Here is a 23,784-nt window from a genome sequence, read left to right on the forward strand (position 1 = left end):
TTTAACACAACCACTTCTTACCACATGCGACAGCGATCGGCTTCAATGAATGCCCCTTACAGAACCAGGGAAAGACCATCTGCAGGAGTGGTTTAAAATCCAAATAAATCTCATCAGTCTGATGATGGCAAAACTGTCTAGCTATTGCCGTACAAAAAGCATATTTAACCTTTTTTTAAATTTTGCGTGAAATGTTTCTTTTCTTTAGCTGTTTGACTCATTATATTCGGGATTTATGATAACAACTCCTCCCTGCATAGTACGTGAAATGGTTCTATCCAGGGGGTTACCGGAAGTTGATTCAGCTGCCATGTTTGGTTGCTTTGTTGTAGGCTTCTTCTTGGTTTCCTGCAGATTTCTCTAAGTGTGGAAATGGAACCGAGCTGGAGTACGTTTCTTTTTCAAGTAAGTTACTTGTTGTAAGTTTAAAGTGGGACAGCTCGTTAAACAGCTTAAAAATTGAAATAATCGCATAGTTTAGCGCTCCGACCAGTTTTCAAAGGTAAAATGCTAAGATCATCTAACCAAGCAAAACAATGGTATATGAATCCAGGCTTCCAGCTGTGAGGCTTGGGCATGACGCTAAAAAAATCAATTCTCTTCTTTCCTTGTTTGGAAAAAAATAGAATTATCTTTGTCTAGTATACGTATTTTACTAGTTTGAAATATCGAATAACTGATTCGTTTTGTGTGTTTTATTGAGTTTGTTTTGATAGATCTAAGCCATCAAAACATGCGGGATCATTTGAAGTAGGGATCGAGACGCCACTGCACCGTTATAAATCGAGACCCGTTTTTCTTTGACTGAAGGCTTGATACAGCGTCTGGTAATGGGATGTAGCATATATTAGCATTAGTAGCTGGCTATTAACCTGATCGCTCATTTTGTTTAAAAGTAATTAATCGTCCTTTTCAGAGTAAATATCAGGTAAATTTTAACTGGATAACTTGGCCCTTGTTAAGCTACTAGTAATTTGTGAGTCAGCATTAAACTTTCCGCCTCCCTCAGCCGGTTCCACTACAAGTAGCCCTAGCTAAATTAGCTAACGACGTGTTAGCCAACGCACCAAGCTAGCCAGCTAACCTAGCTCACTTTAGGTAGCCTGCCAGCCAAAGTAGCGCTACATGGCTTGATATCAATCGTTAGCACCAGCCCCCGTCTATGCTAGCCGCTTATGATGGTGTCCCATGGTGGGAAGGAATTTAAAATTATAGATATATAAAATCTCCATGAAAGTAGCGATGAAACCAAACATTTGGATAGCCCTTAATTTGAGTGCCAAATGTGTATTTTACGAAGCTGGCTTTCCGTCTCAACCGTAACAGACTGAATGAAAATGGACAAAAAGTTTTTTTTTCTTTCCAGTGCGCTTTTTCATTGTGTATTCAGAAGGTACCGTTAAATTCGAGAGCCGGGTGTTTTACACCTTTTCTGCCGTTAGGATACTAAAGAGTTTCTTAACATGAACGGGGTTGGCCCTCATGTTCAGCTAGATCCTGGTTGACATTTAGCAGTCGCTCAACTCTGCAGCAGAAGAAATGGACAATCAGTGTTTTTACTTTCAGAAAAGAAGTTATGCGTTTTTAACCAGTTGTGCTCCTTTGTTCCCGAGAAATAACATTTGTCCGTCGCAGATTTTTTTATACCACTACGTTAGTGCTGAGTTATGGGCTTCAGTAATAGCGACTAATAGTCTACATATATAAAGAAAATAAGGGATATATATATATATATAATCCACAGCTGGTGATTGCTTATAGCATGAAACAGGGCTTGTACTGTCTCAGAAAATTTACTTGACTAACTGGATTGTTTTGCTCTTTAATTGTTGAGCACTATCCCTACCGTTGAGTTTTTCTTTTAACTAGTTTACACACACACACACACACACACACACACACACACACACACGCACGTATTTTGGGGGGAAAGCGGTTTGGATAATGGATGGATGGATTTGTTTTATATACCAAGTAATGGATGTGTCAATAAAATGTATTCAAAACTGAAGCAAAAGTTGAAATAGAATAGTGTGCTCTCCCAAGTTGTCATTAATTATAGGCCACTGGGATAAATGATGACGTCTTCAAAAGAGACGCAGGTAACATGGAGGAGAAGATAGACTAGTGATGGTTGGTCCTGTTAATGAAGTTGGAGCTTTTCCTGCTAACAGCGTTAAAAACAAGTGAGGAGAAAGGTCTTCACCCCATAGATTTCGGATTAACTTTGTTTTAACACGGAGTCAGCTAACAACTGCCTTCTATGAAGAAAGCTAGAAGACACCGGAAAGCAAATGACAGTTACGTATTTGTTATAATGTTAAGGTTAGTAATATTTTTTAGCCATCACTGGTGGTGGTTGTGTTGGACCCCCCCCCCCCCCAATCCTGTGGTATTGGTTACATTTTACTCCAAAAATTGAGCCTATTTCAAAGCTCAGTGGCACCATTGACTGGATTTTTTTTTCTTCGCTGATGACAAAGGCATCCTAGTAGTGCGGTTTGTTATATCTAGCATGTCGCCAAAAACTTTTCGTGTGTCGTATACCTCAACTTGGTGCTTTTCAGTTACAACCAAAGCTTAGTGATTCGTGTTGATCTACAGAAACGGCAATGTATGTTACCATCGTCTGTTAATAAACTGTCTTTAGTCGGGTTTCCATCCAAATGTATCGCAAATTTTAAGCGAATTTTCTGAAAATCAGCCAAAGAAAGGTGAACGTATGCTCGTTTCCATCCACTACTGTCATGCGAATATTGAGTTGGCTTATAAAGATAAGCAGTAGATGGCGGTAATTCCGAAGTCAGATTCCATTATACCACTGCAGAAGAAGAGTGCGCAATGCGCTAACATACTGCTAGATAGAGCGTTCTCGACTGCTGCATTTTCGTAGTCGTCTGCTGCTCCCAAAAAGTAGTCGAGTTGTTGATTAATCATGGGAGATATATAATTTTTTTCACCCAATAACAACGGTCAATTCTCAATAAAAACGCCTCAAATACAACCAGCAAAGGGTTAACTAATGTAGGCGGGACCAACCTGGGTACATGAAGTAGCAGAGTCCTCGATTGGCCCTGAGAGGCTGTTTACAAATGAATCGCAATCTGATTGGACTAAACCCCCAGCAAGCGTGTCTGAGCTGGAGTGTTTGATTGCAGTACCATGTTCTGGTGACTTTCAGCCAAGTGCATCCGTGGTTGTCATGGTGATGACAGCTGTCGAAAAGCCTAGAAGCAATACATTATATATTCGCCTGGTCCTTTTTGTCCTACATTATGTAAATTAAACAGTATCACCAACAAGAAGCATTCATATTTCTTGAAGTTACCTTTAATGTGGGGACAAACAGATTAGCTGAGCAGCTAGCATCTAATGATTAAATTGATTAAAGTAAAATTAAAGGCTTTTAGGACACTACATGTTCTGTTTTTGTTTTCAAATAGCTGTTGTCGCTAAAGTCATGAAACACAGGGATACTGGGAGTCTTTCCTTTTCTTCTTCTTTCGATTTATTCCCTGTTTCCCAGGGGTTGCCACGACGGATTTGATAGTTTCCATCGGTACCCTGTGAGGTCACAGCACCGATGGCAGTCTTGTCAATCCGCATAATGATTTGGCAAAATTTTACGCCAGATGCCCTTCCTGTCACCACCACTAACCCTATGGATGGGGGCACAGGTAAAGCGCTTAATGTCATCCCAGTGTTCATGGACTTGTGCCCATGCCTGTTGCCATCGAGTCTTTCCTTCTCTAAATACCTTAAATTCTGTTTATTTAAACATGGCATAAGTTAGAAAATGATTGTTGGAACCACAGCGCCCCCAACTTCATATCTGCTGTAGATGCATTGCCACTGCATTACTACTGCACAGTGCTAAAACCACAGATGTGTATGCATGCTCAATAATCCAGGTAAGAAAATCACAGAAAGTTGAATTAATTCATCTGGACACATCGTTTATTGAGAGAGAAATATTTCATCACTCAGGTGACCTCTTCAGTCTCAACTGACTGCAGGTGTCACCACCCTTATAAACAATACCGTGGCCTTAACGGCCGAAAACAATCGTTTTCATATGCAAATTCCTGTGAGCATTAACTAGAGTATCAATGGCAATGTGTACTATTCAGAGAATTAGGGAATGGTTGCAATCACATCAACGTAAGGTGGTGACAGGTGTACTCTTCTGCCTCCCCCCCCGGTCCAGGGAAGCGTTCCCTCTTCACATAGATGGATAGATGGCCTCTTTGACTACCCATTCAAACCAGCGTTCCTCCCTATCAAGGATGTGCACATCCTCATCCTTGCAAGAGTGGCCACTGGCCTGTAGATGGGTGTAGACTGTAGATTCCTGGCCTTGACACATTAGCTCTTCTGTGTTGTGCCATCCTGTTGGCCAGCATCTGTTTGGTTTTCCCGATGTATAAGTCAAGGCAGTCATCCCAGCTCTTAAATGCATATACTATATTGCTCTGTTTGTGCCGGGGGAACCGATCTTTGAGGTGGACCAATTTCTGGCGCAGCGTGTTTTGGGTTTGAAAGCAACTGAGACACGATGTTTGGAAAATACACGTCTCAACTGTTCCGACACTCCCGCCCCATACGGAAGCACCACTGGTTTACGCTTAGGCAGCTGCTGTCCTTCTCCTCTCTTCGATTGGCTGGTGCACTGTTGGGCGGCTTCCTGGCCACAGATGAACGATTGGTCTACAACTATGCACACTGTGTCGACAAGCGCTTTTGATAAGCCCCCCCCCCCAAATGTAGAAGCTTTTGTTTGCGTTGTATTGAGATTTTTTTCAAATTTCCAACGTTTCCACTCGGAATTTTTTTTTCATGCGCAAATTTCTCTTGTTAGTCCACCAGAGAAGAAGTTCCATCTTATCCTCTCTGGTGGACCAGCCGTTGCTGACTATAGTAAAACACGTCAGTTCATAACATGGTTCATATATTGAAGGGGGGGGGGCATTATTACAAACACAAAAAGTAAAAATTTGAGGGAATTTTTAAAACTTTTAAGGTGTTAAATAGATGTAAATTATGCATAGATAAGCGGTAACAAGAATGGAAATAATTTTTTCATTTCATGTACCTTTCAATAGCTACAACGCACCCATTATCTTTAAGGTCATGTAGTGAACCTACATTGTGGGAATTTTTCACATCACTGGTACTACAAATCCTTCGAAAATCTTGGAAAGTAGTTATGTATTGAGAATATAAGGCAGTCAGTTGAGGCAAGATTTTGGAAGCCATAATTATTTATATAAACAAGGGAACTAAAAGCTATAGACTGAAGAAGTGGTTGGAGTTGCTGGTTCCCCGACGAGTTTTTCCCATTCAATTCAACGGTTGGAAATTTTGCTTTCAACAATTATCACAATAATATTCAACGCAGAAATGTAAGCATATCCCGGATAATTAAACAGTACTGAAGGTTTATTTCATGGCCTTAGGTTATCAAGGTTTCAATTTCGCATCTGAGAAATTGTGTTTTTTATGTTGTCTGGTATGTCAAGAGCTGCAGTGCCCATGTGCGGCAATGGCCGTTTACTATGGAGAATTCACAACACCTTTGCAGAATAAGTTGAAAGAAAGCGGTACACCAATGCATTTCACACCGGTGGCAGCTGCCAGGAACAAAATGATACACCATAGTTCTTCTTGTTGTATTGATATAAATTACTGTCGAGTTATTTTATCTCAGGTTTTTAGATAGCTACAAACTTCACGAGAAGCAGCAACAGAATTTTAAGCACCGTGACTCGTTGATTTAGACGCAATGTACATTGGGGCTCGTAGTTGTACCTATGTTATGTACACAGGCTTGTACCATAGACTGTTTTTAGATGATTCTGATTTGTTCGACACATACTAATGTTTATGCTGTTGATTCAAATGTGAGCGTTTGACAACCATCCAACTGTTAGAAATGCTCGAGCACCCAGTCACATGACATTGTCAATGGGGAAAAATTAATGAGATTTTTCTTCCGGGAAACAAGGGCCCTTGATATAACTCCGCCCAGTTCTCCACTTTAGCCACAATCATTGGATCATTGGTTTGGTTTAATCTGCTGACACCTGTGGCCACAGCAACAATTGGAGTGTTGTATGAGCAATCCCAATGTCAGAGATCCATTCAGAATTCAAATTGAAATTGAGTCACCAGATCTGCTATGTCAGGGCCTCCTCTACCGCCAAATAAAATAAAACTTGGTTGAACCTTAGTTATTGATGTTTTAGTAGCCTATCTGTTAGTAAAGGTCTTCTACAAGGTTGATCTTTCATAACTGCTTATCAACCACCACAACTTTACTTCCTTTTCAAACTCACCTCTACTTCTTTCGTACCTGGCTGCCATGTTAAAGACATAACATTGTATGTGCCGTATCGTTTATCCTGGGGAAAGTCCTTCTCTGCAATAGACTAACCTTTTAAAATGAGCTACTACAAAGGCGTTTATGATTTGGATGTTCATGGATTAATTATTGTTTAAATACACTAGTGATAGAAAGTATTCAAAAGGACATTTATTTGCATGTAAATTTTCAGGATTGTAGCTGTAACTATACAAATGTTTCCTTTTTTTATTATTATTATTGCCACAATCCTGCTGTAATATAACGCTTAGTGTCTGTTCAGTTTTGATCATTTATTGATTTAAATGGGAAAGGGGTTGATATTCAGTCATTAACCAGTATTTTGTACTGGTTTGCCTGCTTTAAAAACCATGGTGGCCATCCAACAGTGCTGATAGAAAATTTTCTACCTTTCAATTGAGTGCCTTATTGTAAAGGAGGCAGTCGTACAAACTTTCCCAAAGCATTTGGCTGACATGGACCCTAACCTGTACAAAGAGCTGAATATTGATGCATTAGCAAGCTATGTTTGAAAAGATTTTTAATAAACAGCACATTTGAAAAACTCACTTGAACAGATATCTTTGTTAGGTTGGCCCAGATATTTTGGCAAAGAGTGAAGCTGAGGTTTTTGTTGCGTATGACATTTTATGGATGTTGTGGTGATATTTTACGATGCAGATGTGTTCAGTCTGTCATACACCAGCTGCATTGTGGGATATTATCTTAGCCAAAAGGTTGCTTTTTTTGGAATAGATTCTTGTAGATCAAATGTGTTAGTTTGTGCAACAAACTTTCCAGTATAAGGCATAGGCTGTTCTTGAACCATTTGAAAATGATTTATCAAATCAGTAACAGCACAACATTTACAAGTATTTGTGTCAAAGCTCTCTGACAGTAATATTTGCAGTGGGTTGTTTTGAGTCATGCCTAACGCCTCTCAACTCTGGAGGCTTTACTGATTGATTTTAATATTGTTTGCAGTAAGTAAGCATGGTAAAGAGCTTTGGAATGGTCAAAACAAACTCATCCTGCTGAGCCTTTCAGTCCCAGGTAGAGAAGAATGTATGCAAGTGTTGTTTCCCTCTACATGCTTGGCTCAAGTCAACCAGTTTTCAAATGCTGTACCTCATACAGCATAAAGAAGAAGTTTTCTGAGGCTGGCTGCAACAGACTGGCTTTTTTGGGGGGGGGGTGTTTTGGCAGACTGTAAGATGATGCCAAAAGGATTTGAACCTTGTGTCATTTGTTTTTATGAGGAATCTTATCAACCAGATGTACGTTAGAGATGCAATAGCCAAAGTTTTCTGAAGCAGACAAACAAAGCTGGTAAACTGTCCAAGACTATCTCTGTCTCTTGTGGAAATGGAGTGGGGGAAAGTTTGGGTAGAGCACGCAATGAAAACAAATTTGTCTTTGTTCTACTATAAATCAGTCAGTTTTGTTGTGTTTTCATCTCTAGCGTCGTCTCTTCTCCTGCCTTTCGGTTTGATGTTTTTATTGAATCTAGATGTTTGTAATGTAAAAACTGGAATTTTTTATTTAAAAGATAGTATATTGTATTATTGTATATTGTATAATGAGAGATGAAAATGGGGGGAGGGATACAGGGTGTGATTGGACTAAGGCTATGTTAGTTGGACTCCAATCCACAATAGTCTGGAACTGTGAGGACACTCCCTCCATTTTGATGTTGTTATTTATGAGGGAGCGACCCCAGTTGTCACAGCACATTTGCGTCAAAATGGTCAGAGCTGCATGAGGGCACAGCAGCCTTCAGGCCCTGCACCGCTGTATAGGGGCCAGTCTGTCTGCACTGGCCGTTTTCTGCTGTTCACAGGCTTCACAAAGAGGGTTCCCGCTTAACCCCCCCCACACACACACACACACGCACACACATACTGTCGCTACCGCCACCCATCCCAAAGCACCCCCTCCACCCCTGGTGTGCCAGCGGACCAACTAGCATTAACACAATGATCACTAATCCTGGAAGGTAGCAAGTGTGAGCAGGTGCTCAGACAAATGGCTGGGAGGGCTTGGTGGCACTTTCAGCGAGTTCCCAAGTCCCGGCGGGTATGAGAGAATGACAGCTAGTTTAGCTGAGCAGTGTGTGGATAAACAATGTCCCTGTCCCATGAATAGAGGAGCCAAATCAGTGAAGATGCGTATACAAAGATCCCCTGCTGAGCCCCGAGTGCATCACTAGTTGGATTTGTGTCTTTGACAATAGGGTAGATGACATAAGGAGGACATTGTGGGATTCATTTTTTTTTCTTTTCTCTCCCCTGCCTCCGCTTCTTCAACTCCCTAGTCGGCTGGCCCTCTTGGATGGATGATTGAACCTCAAAGGGAAAGGTCAAGCATTTCACCTTGCCCTTTCGTGCTTGTGGAGAAAAACATAGTTATCTTGAATGTGTCTATTTTGCTACTGAAAGGATGGCATTTTGTGTAATGTTTATGTAGGCTATTAAAAGGACTTGAAATCGAGTTAACCTGTAAGGAGATGCATGTCTCTCGACACTACCTCCATCTCATGTGCAGGCTATAAGCCTATCGTAAAAATCATGTACTGGAATCTGAGAAGTCACTGGAATAGATCAGTACCTAATAATACCCATTCACACCGACCGTGTTTGCAACACTGCGGGAGCTTATCTGTTAATGTCAATGGATGTGGGTAGCTCGGCTGTTTGACGTCAAGTAACCTTCTCTCTCAGCAGGGAAACTCTCCGGTTTGTGCTTGGCAATATTGTGAGTGATTTTTTTCTTCTTTTTTTTCTGTTTTCATTTGGAACTGCCCGGTTATTTCAGCAGGGTCTATCAAAAAGGTTTTTCAATCATAGTGCAGCAAGAGATGCTTAATTACTTCAGACCTCTGCACTCAGAAGGCTAGAGTCTTATGTTGGAGAAACCTAACTTGGTGTCTTCCTGTGGTTGTCTCTGCTCCTAATTGTGCACAAACTGCTTCATCCTGCACAGTGTTGCGTCGCTGTGTTTTTTACCTCCACAGCCCAAAGCCCACAAATCACTGCACATGTAATTAGTGGGAAGAAAAGCCTGCAAGCGAGCGCATGTGGGGGGGGTCTTTGTTTCTTTGACCACTGTTGTCATCTCCACCAGGCGGTAGCCTGGACGGGATATTGTATTTGGTCGGGTGTGTTTGTGTATGTGTATCTGTCCATAGCTAATCTCGCATACTACTGGACCTATCAGCCTAATACTTTTTGTGCACGGTTATGACTGTATAATGAAGAACCTCTCGTGGTTGCAGTGATTCAAAACCTTTGAAAAAAGTTTGCTCTCGTTACCGCCGCTCCCTCTCTTCATTCACTCTAGCTTGCTTGACCACCGCTGCTCTATTGCTGCCCAACCTGAGTCAACCATAGATGTGAGTCGCGCCTGCGTACAGTTGACTTAGATTGGCAGTGACAGTATCCAACATGTGTTCAGGTATGAGTCTTAAAAGTAAACGAGGAGTCGATCGTATTTCGCAAGTCAGGAAGCACATAATTCACTGCTGATCTCAGCACAGGAGAACTGGAGGAACACTGGATGAACCAAAAGTAATAACATGTCTTTATTTTCATAATATAATAAGCAATGTAAACCATTTACACTCGTGCATGCACGACTCATATCTACAGTTGACTCAGCAACATGATCAAAAGGTATTAAAAGAATTTTGATAATCCAAAAAATGCGAAGGTTATAAGGGAACAACTTCCTCTAGGTTAGAGTCAAAACAGGAATTTTTGCATATTCTTGTCGCTGCCTGATCACGGCATATTTTTTCCAACAGCACTGCGGGGAACTCTGCCTCTGATTGGTTAACTCTAACCCCATCCTAACCAATCAGAGGCATGTAAACGCTTTCGTTGCACGGAATTTGGATCTAAACTTGATTGGAAAAATGGTAGACACTGCCCGATCTGAGTCAACCATGGATGTAGACGCGCATGCGTGCGTGTAAATGGTTTACCCAGCGTTATTATGTTATGCAAATAAAGAAAGGGTTATGGTAAGACCAAAATGGTCATATAGCAAAACTTTTCTTTTTGGAAAGTGCAAGTTCATATTAGACTTGGTCGCATTCATGCTAGGGTCTGTCTAGCTAGGGTCTACAGACTGACAGGCAAAACCTTTTTTTAGATTGAGCACTGCATATTAAAAACTTTGTTTTTCCGTATATCCTGTTCAATTGACTTGAGCGCTGTGCAAAAGTCTTATAATGGCATGGAAAACACTGGTTTTTCTGTCTGTGTTTGGTTTTCTGCCTGTGTTTGCGTGTATCTGTCTGCTGTTAATCTCACATACAACTGGGTTTGTCAGCCTGATAATTTTTGTGCACAGTTATATGACTGTATGATCAAGGACCTCTCATGGTTGCGGTGATTCAAAACCTTTGGAAAAAAAACCTGTTTTATACCGCAATTCAGTGCTACCTCCTCAGCTGGTTTTTCGCCCAAGTCTGAGCATCAGAGAAGGAGAGATACGCCTGGCAGAGATCTGCACTCTACTGAGTGCACTCTTCGTAATTTTAATTGCCGTTAGTTTTACTTGCATGTCTTTTTGAGGCGTTTTTACAGATTGGTGTGTCTTTGACTGACTGGTTTTGCAAAACACCTCATCTCCTCTTCAGCAGAGTTTATGGCCCCCTGTCCAAAGCCTTGCTGGCTCTTATAACCAGACTCTGTCCTGATTCTAATTTGGCAGACTCACTTTGTAGTCACATGATGATCAGCACCATCATGACAGGATCATTTTTCATCCAGCAGATTTAAATTCTTCTGCATCAGTGACACACTGTGTCTACCTCATTAATGACAGAGCAAAAGCTTGTTTTGGCTACCTAGTCACTAACCGTTGTTGTTTCACAGGATTTGTGAAGATGTTTGCTCCCAGATAATACTTGGCTTAATGTAAAGTGGGCTCCAGACTGACTTTTTCACCTATGGCACCTGTGTTTTTAAATTAACTTTAATTAAGATAGATTACCTACATCTGGATTTTTTTTTAAGCTTATATTTTGTTGTGATAAAAAAGTGGATATTAAACAGTGGTAAGAAAAAAATACTTTGGTCAGCTGAAGTGTTACTTTGTGATTTTTATTTGGTGGGGGCGGGGGTAAATATCAGATTTTATGGGATCATAAGGCTTTTTCAGTGGTTGCCAAAAGAATGTCTGATATGTCAACAGTGTCTTGATTTATATCCATGTTTGCTTTTCTCCCACTCTCCTTTATTCTCATTTTTTTTACAATACATGTAAGTGCAATTTGGCTAGGAATACATCCAGACTACAAAAAATAGTTCTATCATAATATTGCCCTAACCACTTCCTTATATGGTGCTGTGACCTAAAGCTTGAATTTTGTCTCCATACCACTCCCATAATGCACCCTGACATACTGCATAATAAAAATGATTGTAGCTGGAAGCGTGACCATATCAAATGAAAATTGATTTATGGTACACCTATTGCCTGCTAAATGCATCTCACCTAGTATGTATGTTTAACAGTTAACAATGCACATTACCCTGTTTCATATTTGGAAAATTGTAATTTGTTTTGTGTGCATTTGTGTGTTTCAGCATCAGGCCAATGAAGCCCTCCACCATCAACACCAGGTGGCTCAGAATAGCCTGCTGCCACTTCTCAATGCGGGAACTGAGCCAATTGACCAGAAGCCCATCCTACCTATCCCCATTGACCAGAAGCCTCCTGTCAGTGCTGCCGATCTCCTCAAAGACAATGTGGCCAGTGGAGGTGGAGCGCGGCAACCGTTGCCTGTGGTAAAGAAAGAGCACAAGGGAAAAACGCCCTTCATCTGTGGCTACTGCAACAAGGCCTTCCGTGATAGCTACCACCTGCGCCGCCATGAATCCTGCCACACGGGCATCAAGATGGTGTCACGGCCTAAGAAGACCCAGACAGCCCCGACCATGGTGCCTCTCATCTCTACCATGGCACGAGAGAACAGTGGCAACCCGTCTTACATCTCTACCGTCGCAGGTATACTTACCACAGCCACCACTTCGGTCTCCTCGGGCTCAAGTGTCATGACCCCGTCCACGATGGGCAATGTGCCGCAGCAGAACACTGTGAAGAAGCCCCCCAAACCTGTCAAGAAAAACCATGGGTGCGAGATGTGCGGCAAGGCCTTCCGCGACGTCTACCACTTGAACCGCCACAAGCTGTCCCATTCAGACGAGAAGCCCTTTGAATGCCCCATTTGCCAGCAGCGCTTTAAAAGGAAGGACCGTATGACCTACCATGTTCGCTCACACGATGGTGGTGTTCACAAGCCCTATGTCTGCTCTGTGTGTGGGAAAGGCTTTTCCAGGTAAGGCTGACAATCGGAGCAACACATTTAAAAACCTTAGAAACCTTGTTTTAGGAGGTACATGTGAAATGGGTGGCTTTCAGTTTAATCCCAGCAAGTGATTTGATTAACCACAGCCGAATGACTAAACCACCTGCCTGCTTTGCTTTTTATAAATTGGCTTTATTTTCAACAAATAGTGTTCGTTGTTGCTATTCAGGTTTAATTGAATAAAGCTCACTGACTTGGTTGTAGATGGCAAAGCTGCTTGCAAAATTGGAAACGCCATGCTAAGGTTGAAAAAGCCCCATTTGTAGATTTAAATAATTTATTCATTTTTATATGGGCCCTCTTCCACTTATAGCCATTCACACTTAACAACGATTAGATAATCTCTTGTTTGATACAAAGTTTAAAGTAAAATTTGACTAGTTGTTCCATAGCTGCATCAAAGACTGGCTGCATCCCAGATAGGATGCAGTTCAAGGAACACTTATGTAACTGAAAGTTTGCAAGAGAATGCAATTGTCGTGGAATGTAAAACGTTTTGCGATGGCACCCAAAACCATTGCGACAGAATGGAAAACAGTTCATTACCTCACCCCAGCTTGAGAGTTTGTTGTCCTCAACTTGTTTGGTTTTAAAAACATGGTGACAAAAGCCAAAATTGGGTATTGACATCTTTTCCACCAATGCAGTAAGAACATGTCAAACTGTGACCCGATTACAGGGGAACCTACCCAGCCATGGTGTGATGAGAATCGTTCCACTCCTGGTGTTCAGTCATTTGGTCACAGCATGATTTCTTATGGAAGGTTGGTTATATGACCATCCATTGTCCATGCTACTTCCCATTAGCTTTGCTTTCTGATTTATTGTTGGATTAAATTGTTTTTTTGCCCAGTACCGTTTGTATTGACCCCACCCCCCAACTATAGAGCATTTTTTTAACAGTTGGACTTGGACACTACTACCAATGCGGGGGGGGGGGAGGTCTTGCATGTCATTTTGCGGTTCCCGCTCCCATTTCTCCAGGGAATTCCAGCAACCTTCCGGTGACATTCAGGTCAGCACGAGCCCGTTGTCATGTTCACAGTGTAGTCATTGTTTAATGACACATTGCCCAACAATTTGGGTTTATGAACACCTGAAAATAAAGTGCTGTTGTCAATTAAGATGAGGACAAATGGTTGCAGTCACTGTGTTTACATGAAAGTCAAAAATTTGATTTTTAATTAGATTTAAGGCAATAGTTTGGTTATTGTAGCTGCCACATAACTATTTCAATCAATTTAGGGTCTAAATCAACGCAAGCATAATGTGATTAACAGAGCTAGATTTTTCATCAGTCATTTGATTCACTGTGCTTTGTATGCATCTTAATCAGAGTTCTTTCAGAGAATTGGTTGTGTGCATGCATCAAAAAGTTTGGGATTCCTGCTGCTGGCACCTGACCTGGAAATTATAGACAAAGGACAACATGGCAAGCGGCAGTAACAACAATTAAGAACAGGAAACCACACTCTTATAACTCAGATGCAAATATTTATTAATCAGCGTTTCAGAAAACTTTAGTTGCTGCCTTCAAGATATTCTTTTGGTTAAGATAGTTTGTGGCTGCTTTGTCTTAATCTTTGGATACCGATCCCGTTAGCCAGCACCTCATCACTACTGCCGTGTGTGTTGTCTCCTCTTATCCTGCAGCAGTAAACAGCCACATTTGTGGAGCAGGACTGAACCAACATTTATGCTCAATTAAATGAAGGAGTGTAATGTCTTAAAAAGTTGTTGGGCAAGCGAAAAAAAAAAACAGAAATGGAGACATTTTCCAAAAAGTCACAGAATACAATGTTGGAAGCAGTGTTGCACGCAACATAACCTCTGTTTCATATTATTTCGATTATTCAACGAGTCTTGTAAACTGTGATTATTAAAGAGATCACATTATTACAAACATATCTGGACACCTTAATTGAATGATCACTTTAATTAGATTATTTACCTTAGTTTAATTATTGGCTGCATGTTAACATAGTCACTGACAGTGCTTATGGGGACAAAATGTACACAAATGAGAATATGTGGTTGAGAACACACAAACCTATCACTACCACCGTCACCACAAACATGTCAGATGTTTGGGGACACCCTGCCTTTTTATTAAAAAATAAAATCTAAATTACATTTTTTTTTACAAATTTACCAGGGTAGTATTTATTCACAAATGGCTAAGAAACTAAAGATTTCTTTAAATCGGGTTTACTGCTGCCTTCTGGGTAAAGAGTACTGTACTGGCTTCAACTGAGTCAGAAATAGGTGGAAGGCCAAAATCCACCATTCTTTGAGAGGGACAAACGCATTAAACCTGCCGCGTTATTTGTGATCGCTGTTTCACCTGTCCTCAACTGACAGTGAGGGTCAATGGTACTCAGCAGGGGTTTCTCTGGAAGCAGTAGTGAAACCTATTTAAAGAAGTCTTGAGATTCTTAGCTATTTGTCAATTAAGTACTACCTTGGGAATAATGAGATACCCCAGTCCGTTTATACCTTTGGGGCTACCCTTCAGGTGTTTAAAGCACCTTCGGGGCAAAAGATTTTCAGTGCAGGCTTTCAACAATAATTTGGAAAAAGCAAATGGTCAAATCATTATTTAGACAAAACCTACTCTTCATAGCAACGAAGACACATCAGTGAACATAAATCCGAGTATATATATATACCAAAGTATATTATTAGTAAACAGCTGACCTATGTTAACAAAACTTTTGCTGTCATCTTTTTCTTACTTCATTGAAATGTAAGAAAAAAATTAAATTACTCAGAAAATTTAAAACAAAAGGCAATGTGTCCCCCAAATTTCTGTGGCAGTGTATAAGGAATGACAACCCCCCCCCACACACACACACACACACACACAAAATGCTGTATGCTATTTTGGCATGATCATGGTTGGCCTCATTGGGACTGAAAACCCTACTGCTGTGTCTTGGCTTTTAACTGGTGTGACCTTCAATCACACAGGTACACATCACTCAGTAAAGCAACGAATCAGTGGTGTGATGACTAATAAGAAGCTGAATAAATCAGACATTGGACAAGGGCTTCCATCTTTGTCTACATGTCTACTTTGTGGAGGATGACCACCTCTCAGGGAACTTATTCCTGTTGCTCGTATTGCAGTAAACAGTGTGCCCCCCTTGCCAAGCTGTAACATTAGTATATTGCTGTTTCAGGCAGCGTTAGGCTGGCTTCCAACAGTGGTGACGTGGGGAAGGATTCATCAGCATACTGGAAAGTGAGAGTGTGGACTGAATGACACAACACTGAGTCACTGCTAGTTGGCCTCATCTGCAAGGCTGCACTGTCTGGAGCCTGCCACAGTGGGACAAAAATTGGAGAAAAAGAAAAAACACTATTCCGGTTCATAGCACCACTGAGCAGATTCCACTTGACGGCTCTCATTTGTAATAGAAACCACCAGCAGTGTGAAACTTTCCGGTTTAAGAGTAGCTGCCAGTGCTGTTGCCCTTACGCACTCCATTGAGGCAGCTCTGACATGATTCAGCTCACAGCTCGGCTGCCATGCTTTAAGGTACAAATATGATGGGGGGAATCTATGCCCAGTCAGATTTGTGCTGTCTCAACTGCAAAGGTCAAAAGTGAATAAATGGTTTTTGTCTGCATCCCTTTGTCCGCTGATAATACTGCTCGATAAAAAGCAGTCAACTTTATTTTATTTTGTTCTGTATGTTTTTTTTTAAGTAGGAATGTGAGCTTTAATGCAAAGGTATCTTTCACCGATATCAGATGGGTTAACAACTCCCCGGCCCTTTTTGTGTATGCCCAGCTCATCCTACTTTAGGTTGTCACAAGGTTTCAAAATTATAAACAGTCAAAAATGTTTAATTTATAATGTTATCATAGGTCTGAAGCCCATCAACATCTGGCTGTCTTCATCACAGTGTCTTTCTTGCCTTTTGTAATGACTTTGTGAGGCATAGTCCTATATTTAGAGAACACTGGTAAACAAGACGGTGAAATGTAAAGCTAGTAGGATATTTTGGAGAATGATAGAATAGCTATAATATTTTATCTTGTAACACCGATTCAAAGCTAGATATATAACTTCTATTCTAATATACTTGTCTCTTACTCACTCCATTTTTGGATGATATCTAAAAAAAAATCCTGTGTCCATGATTCAGTTGCTCTGAGATTAATAAAGCTAAATTAACTTTTGTCAAACTAAATTGAAAATGAAATTGGGGTACTAGGACATGTTTGTGGTCCCCCCCCCCCCCCCCATCAGCTTCCTGGAGGTTATTTTGTGGATTGAGGGAAATGTGTGGCCATTGGGCTAAATGCTAAATTGTCAGGGCATTCTTAAATGGGAAAAGAGTAGACAAGAAATGTAAAATGCACCAGCTCTGGTTTATCTCGTATCTAAAACTGGGTCAAACTAATTCACGCACGCTTGATCATGGAGAATGAAACACCATTGACTGCGGTTTTAGGGGAGTTTTTTTTTCCTTCCTTTTCTCTTTCTCTGCATATCCCCTCTCCATTGAAGCAAGGAGAGCACAAGTGCAGCATGTGCTGCACTTCTCACATAGAAAGTTCACACTTGGGCTTTTTCCACATTGCCCGCATGCATCTTCATGTGGCTCTTCTTAAGATTTCCCATGGTTCTTGTGTAGCCCTCACAAAGTGACTGTTGAATACACCAACTTTATTGTTGTGGAGAATATTTGCTGCATTTAATTACATCTTAAACCAGCTGCCCAGTTTGTGGTCTCTCTTGGTTTTTTGTCGGGAAAAGGAAAATAGCCTATGTGAAGGACAATTTAGTCCGTGATAGTACGTTTCTCATCCTTCGTTAAGATATCGGTGCCTTTATATTTGCATGGTTTATTGTGAGGTGTGCTGTATATGATCTCCCATTGACAGTAATGTCACTAGTTGTATGAGTGCACAAATATTGTCTTATCACCAGTGTAATTTAAGTATAGAGTAATTGACAATATACAGAAGTGCAAACTTTGGGGGGGAAATCAAATTTTGAAATGCTGTAGCGAGGGATGCTCACGTGTCATGTTAAAATCATGGTAAAGTTTTTTGATTTTTTGTTGTTTGTTTTTTTTAATCCATCCATAACGCTTTCACTCCCTAATCCTCTCAAAATATTAGTGTTGTCTTAATAAGTAGCACAAGGTACAGAATAACTGCCTGGATCAGCCTCGCTAATAAAATTATTTCCCCACTAGTTTCTTAAAGAATAGATTATTTCATAGTAAAACACCACTGCACAAACAGATGGGGCAATATAGAGATCAGAATAAGGTCAAAACTTTAAAGAAAGCACAGCTCCTTCTAATCAGTGGATGAGAGACTCCTCTGTCAAAGCTGCCTGGTTGAATTATGTGCATCATTTTGATCATTAAACACAATATTGTTTATTGGATGTTGATCATGAATATGTGAGTGAAATTAGTGTTAGCATAGTATTCTCTGCAAAGTTCATTGGTTCATCAGAGGTAAACAACTGAACTGCAAATCAATCATATGTTGCTAATTTTCATATTAACCCAGATCATGCATACGTGGCACTTTTTGTACTTGCTGAGACTGGGCATGGCAAGGCATTTTTGCGGGGCTTCATGCTTGAAAGGAACACTACTTGAGATTTGGGTTTTATTGAATTGATTCTTTTAAATGTGAATCCCAAGAAAACAGTTTCAAAGTCTCTGAAACAAATTAGGTTGATGTTTTTGTTGTTGTTTTTTTTTGTGAGAATATTGATCTCTACCAGAGAGGAGATAAAATGCCCCAAATCTGGTGGTCATAGGTTGCATATTGTTATAAGTCATTAAACCTTACAAATTTTTTATCAGTATCAACTTTATTGGCCAAGTGTGCTTATGCATACAATGAATTTGACTCCGGATTACAGTAGCTTCAAGTACTTGCATGTATCACTCAAAAATTAAAAAAAAAGCAACAAAAAGAAAAACCAAAAGAAATAAATCGGAATAATAAATAGAATACTGGAGGTAAGTATGTCTGCACAAGGTATGTCACAACTATACTGATTATGCATGATAAATGAGTAAAATTTTTAATGTGTCCAACTATTCTTGACAAACTAAAATCGGTGTGTATTTACTCAAGGATTTCCTCATCCCAACTGAGGGTCAAAGGATAGGAGTGTCGCAGATTGTGCTGAATCTAATTGTGATTGTAAAGTCCTCTGGGACTAAATTGTGATTTAGGGACATACAAATAAATCTGACTTGACATGTATCCATATACATAAACACTCAATTGTTTTTTCAGCCGTTAGCAAAAATCCCTTCATATTAAATCTGATAATCTGTACTTTAACCTTTGCATTCAAAGGAATGGATAGTAGGGAGCTAAATCACTAAGTGATGTGTCATTGTCTTTACTCTGGCAAAACTATATAATGTTTCCTTTTTCATCTTTCTAGGCCAGATCACCTGAGCTGCCACGTCAAGCACGTCCATTCCTCAGAAAGACCGTTCAAATGTCAAGTAACGGTAGGAGACTGTTAATTACTGTCAGTCAGCAGCTCACTGTTGAGAAATTGTAGAATGCATGTTTAATATATGGTAACACAACTTCCCCACTTCCAAATGATCCTCTGCCTTCAACAGTTCCACACAAACTTTGTCATGCTGGTTTAAAGCACTGGAAGCATTGTGGGATAACTGGCAGTTTATTTCAAACATGCTTATTGTTAATAAACATGGAGAAGTATGTGTGGCTGTCCTTGACACCGTGCTCTTCAGAGCATACTGATAATCTGTAAGGCCTTTTTTTGGCCTGCTTCCAGTGCAGGCTGTGGTAGATAAACTATTGAAGGTGTCCCTGGCTTAGGGATTTAGGCTTGCTAACCAAATGAATGGCAGCAACCGTGACCTTTTGACCATGATTCCTGTGTACCCACAGGCCTGCACCTCTGCTTTTGCCACCAAAGACAGACTCCGCTCCCACATGATCCGGCATGAGGGGAAGGTCACCTGTAGCATCTGTGGAAAGATGCTCAGCGCAGCTTATATCACCTCCCATCTAAAGACTCATGGACAGACAAACTTCAATTCTTGTAACAAAAGTATGTTGGACCTATCAAACCTACATGAAATTGTTTTTCTTGCCATGTTGTGATACACTTCAAACTGTTGGGATTCCCATACAGTGCTAAGTTTTTTAGATGTTAAGAGACGAATTATTTTAACATTTCACCCAAGTATTCCCTGAGCCCAGTTAATCAATTGTCTAAGTTTCCAGTTTGATCACAGTCCTTATTTAGTCATAGTTAAAACAGTGTATTTCAGCTGGGTGTTAAGACTTCTGTCACATTAAGTTACCCGCAGTGGCATTAATTTAAAGTCTTTGACACATAAAAGGATACATACACAATTTAACATTGTCTGAAAAAACCCTTAAAAACCTAGGTAAATGAACTCCTGTTGTAATATACTAATGTGAGCACCTTACTCGCCCTTTCTTAATCCTCTCAAACCATAATTGACTTATTTATCCAATGTGTGTTTCCATTTTAATTTCATCAGGAAAGATGTCGATCGGAGGATTAACACCCTTTTCTTGCATTTCCTTTGTCTTTCCAGATAACAACGAAGTCTGCAATTCTGCCTCAGCCACACCTGTGACCGTTTCCACCCCCAACACTACGGCAATGAACCGGGGCAACTCAAACAACAACCCAGTCACTATTGCTGCGCAAATGAACATTACCACCAATACAGTCAACATCACATCCCCTGTTAGCCTCCAGCACCCAGTCACCATCACTGGGCCTGTCAACATTGCCTCTGTCAACATCCCTGCCACAGCTCCCATGAATATTGCCCACCCAGTTGCAATAACCACACCCATGCCTATGAATATAGCCGGGCCCCTCAACATTGCCATGAGGCCTATGGATAGCATGCCTTTTCTGTCCCAAGTCTTGCCTTCTTCCCCACCCTGGTAAGAAAAAACAAGGAGAGCAATATGGGGATAGAAAGAAAGGGAAAATGAAGTGATTCCTGTCCCCTTTACTCCTTTATTTGCACCTGGAGCCCCCTCTCCACTCCCTCCCAAAATTCTGTTTATCCATCAAACCATGAAGTGAGCATTTACATGAGCTCCAAATAGGATAGAAAGCTCCCCGAGTCACGGCTGCATCTCAGCTACTGTTCTATCACTGAAAATCACACGCAGAACACTTGTGTAGGAATCAGGTAGGGTTTATCTTGTTATTTGAAGGACTGTAAAACCTAGATGTAGTGACTTATTCAGTGTTAAGACTGTCTGAATCAGGACAGTTTGACTTTGATAGGTGAAAGAATACAACTCCTCAAGCACCCGTGAGGACTCCCAAGAAAAAAACACCTTCGCCTTTGTGAACAGGAAAAGAGAATTTAAAATGGACTTGAGCAATAATTTTAAATTGCTAGTTTTGATGAGCCTTTGGGGGTGTTTTTGTATGTTTTTTTCCCATAGCCTGCTAATCACTATTTAATATTAGCAGAAAAGTCTAGTAAAAGGGACAGTAGCTTCCATTTGCATGGAAGGGTATTTTTTCACATTACTATAACTTTTTTTTTCCGATGCAAAGTATGCTCTTAAGGTACAGTGACTAACTTGTATAGTTGTCACGTTGGTGTGTTTTCACAACAGCATTTTAATTTGTGCTTTTGTCTTTTAAGTGGATATCTGGACTCGGTCCTCGATCTTCAAATATTTGTACTTTTTTTTATGGGATGGCAAACACGTGGTTCTTCTAATTTGCCTATCACAATGGAATGAGATTTGCACTGAAAGCATATCCCAACATCTAAACAGCAGTATTATCAAAGATCAAATTGGTGACTATGGTGTTGCTTGACCAGCCAACTCATTTTAGGGCCATCTTGTGGCATAACACAGAATGGGTTGACCTAGTAGTTGAAGCATTTTCAGGCTGTGGTTGCTCCCATGATGGTGATTCATTGTAGATTTGATTGAATGATTCCGCGTTGATGCTTTCATCCTTTATCTGTGAAAAACCCCAACATGGCATGGACCCTCCTCTCAGGAAACTCAGAGAAACTCCCAGTGAAAATGATCTCAATTCTTCAATTGACTATATATCCTAAATGTGTTTTCATCTTGAATTTTTTGCATGTTACTTTTGAGTATTTCACAAATCAGCATATATTTTAAACCTTGGTGTCAAAAGAATTGGACAGATGTCTTTTAGAAACTAGTAGTCCAAAAGTTCTCAGCTTTTGAACGTAGCCGTCCATTTAATGAACTTGTTATCTGTAATGGGTCACAAATGTTATCTTTTCACTAAATTTCCAGTCGCGTCTCGAGCTGGTTTGTTTTAATGTGAGTGATATCTGGATGAGTTTGCTGGTGTGTTAAGGAAACACTAATGAACTTTTAAACTGATGCAGCACAGACTAGATAACATGGTTCTGCTACCTTAAAGCGGTACTTTGGTCTAGCTGCATTAGTTATTCATCGCAGCATCGAAGTTACTGTTAAATGCAAGTTTTTGCCTGTGACAATGGGTCAAAACACAAGTTGCATGCCCCTAAACACTGTAGCTGTTGAACCATAAGATGTGTTTTGCTTTTTGTTTTTTGTTTTTTAGTGAATGAATGCCATGTTATCCTGACAGTGTTGCAACTCTTTTGAGTTGATTCATTTTATACTGAAAAATGCGATATGCATGTTTTCCCAAGTTTTGTTTCAAACAAAATGCTAGCTTAGTTTTTTTTTTTACGCATTTACATAGATACACTACGATAGCCTGTTTGCCAAATTTGATACAATAATGTGATACACAAAACATTTCTCATGAAATTGAACATTTTATTTTTAAGGAAAAGATAATTGGAAATTCTAGGACCCTTGTGAAGGCAGTTGAATGTATATCTTTGTACAAAACTATTTTAGTTCCAAGGATACGGTAGTTACAGTTAGACGTAAAGGAAGAAAATAACCTTTTTATAAATCTTTTGTATTAGAACATTAACAATGGTAATTTTGTATATATAAGAGGCTAGGCTTTCTGATTAGCAGAAAGGTCAAACATTCCTACATTTTTTTTAAATGTATGTTTGTCAAATCATTACATAAACATGCGCAATGTTTTATGTGCCTTTTATTTGGGTTGTCTGAATAAAAGAAAACTATTAAATGTGTTCATGTATTGAGTCATGCGTGAAACCTAGGAAGGTGTCTGTGTTAGAAATACTTGAACATAAAACCATAGCTTATGGTAAAAAAAAAAAAAAATAATATGTGCATATATATATTCGTGTTCAAGTGTCATTCCGCGTTCCGAAGAGACTTCTAAGGATCTGCACACTTCCGGATCCCACCGCTGCCACCAATGTAACGTAGCTCAATCAATCGATCCGAGGTGCACTTCACCACAAGGCGACATCTCTGACTGCTCGCCCGGAAAAGGGAAACCGGGGCCCCCTCCTGGAGCCAGACCTGGGAGGGGAGCTTGTCAGCGAGTGTCTGGTGGCCAGGCCTTGGCCCATGGGGCCCGGTCGGGCCCAATCCGAAAAAACAACATGGGGCCACCACCCCGTGGACCCACCATATACAGGGATGAGCATTGGGGTAGAGTGCAATGCAGGCCAGGTGGCAGGTAAAGGCGGGGACCGGGGTGTGCCAACTTCCGGCATCACAGATTGGTCCTCGGGACATGGAATGTCACCTCTCTGGCAGGGAAGGAGGCTGAGCTGATGCGGGAGGTGGAGCGGTACCAACTAGATATAGTTGGGCTCACCTCCACACATAGCATGGGCTCTGGTACCAAACACCTGGAGAGGGGCTGGACTCATTACTTTTCCAAAGTTGGCCAAGGTGACAGGCTCCGGGCGGGTGTGGGGATACTCACAAGTCCCCGGTTGAACGCCACCGTGTTGGAGTTCTCCCCGGGGAATGAGAGGGTTGCCTCTGTATGACTGCAAGTCGCTGGGGGAAAGGCTCTGATTGTTGTGTGTGCTTATGCACCGAATAGCAATTCGGAGTATCCGGCCTTCTTGGAGTCTCTGGCTGTTGTCCTGGA

The 23,784-nt window shown here is 40.7% G+C and overlaps 1 protein-coding gene across 1 annotated transcript; it reads left to right on the plus strand.

Annotated features, from left to right (window-relative positions):
* The first annotated feature begins 326 nt into the window (after positions 1 to 326).
* Positions 327 to 22,897, plus strand: LOC130116830 (vascular endothelial zinc finger 1-like). Its single transcript, XM_056284896.1, has 5 exons — positions 327 to 405; positions 11,956 to 12,707; positions 19,174 to 19,243; positions 19,656 to 19,818; positions 20,336 to 22,897. The coding sequence occupies exons 1-5, from the start codon at positions 373 to 375 to the stop codon at positions 20,698 to 20,700; spliced, it is 1,383 nt and encodes a 460-aa protein (XP_056140871.1). The 5' UTR covers positions 327 to 372; the 3' UTR covers positions 20,701 to 22,897.
* The last annotated feature ends 887 nt before the right edge of the window (positions 22,898 to 23,784 follow it).

This window comes from Lampris incognitus, chromosome 8 (assembly GCF_029633865.1).
Source record: "Lampris incognitus isolate fLamInc1 chromosome 8, fLamInc1.hap2, whole genome shotgun sequence".
Classification (NCBI taxonomy): domain Eukaryota; kingdom Metazoa; phylum Chordata; class Actinopteri; order Lampriformes; family Lampridae; genus Lampris; species Lampris incognitus.

Bases quoted from the DNA above. Each gene is read 5' to 3' on its own strand.
- LOC130116830 (XM_056284896.1), top strand. From the start codon at position 373: ATGGAACCGAGCTGGAGTACGTTTCTTTTTCAA. The intron at 406-11,955 runs GTAAGTTACTTG...TGTGTGTTTCAG, and splicing joins GGAGTACGTTTCTTTTTCAA to CATCAGGCCAATGAAGCCCT. The intron at 19,244-19,655 runs GTAGGAGACTGT...GTGTACCCACAG, and splicing joins CGTTCAAATGTCAAGTAACG to GCCTGCACCTCTGCTTTTGC.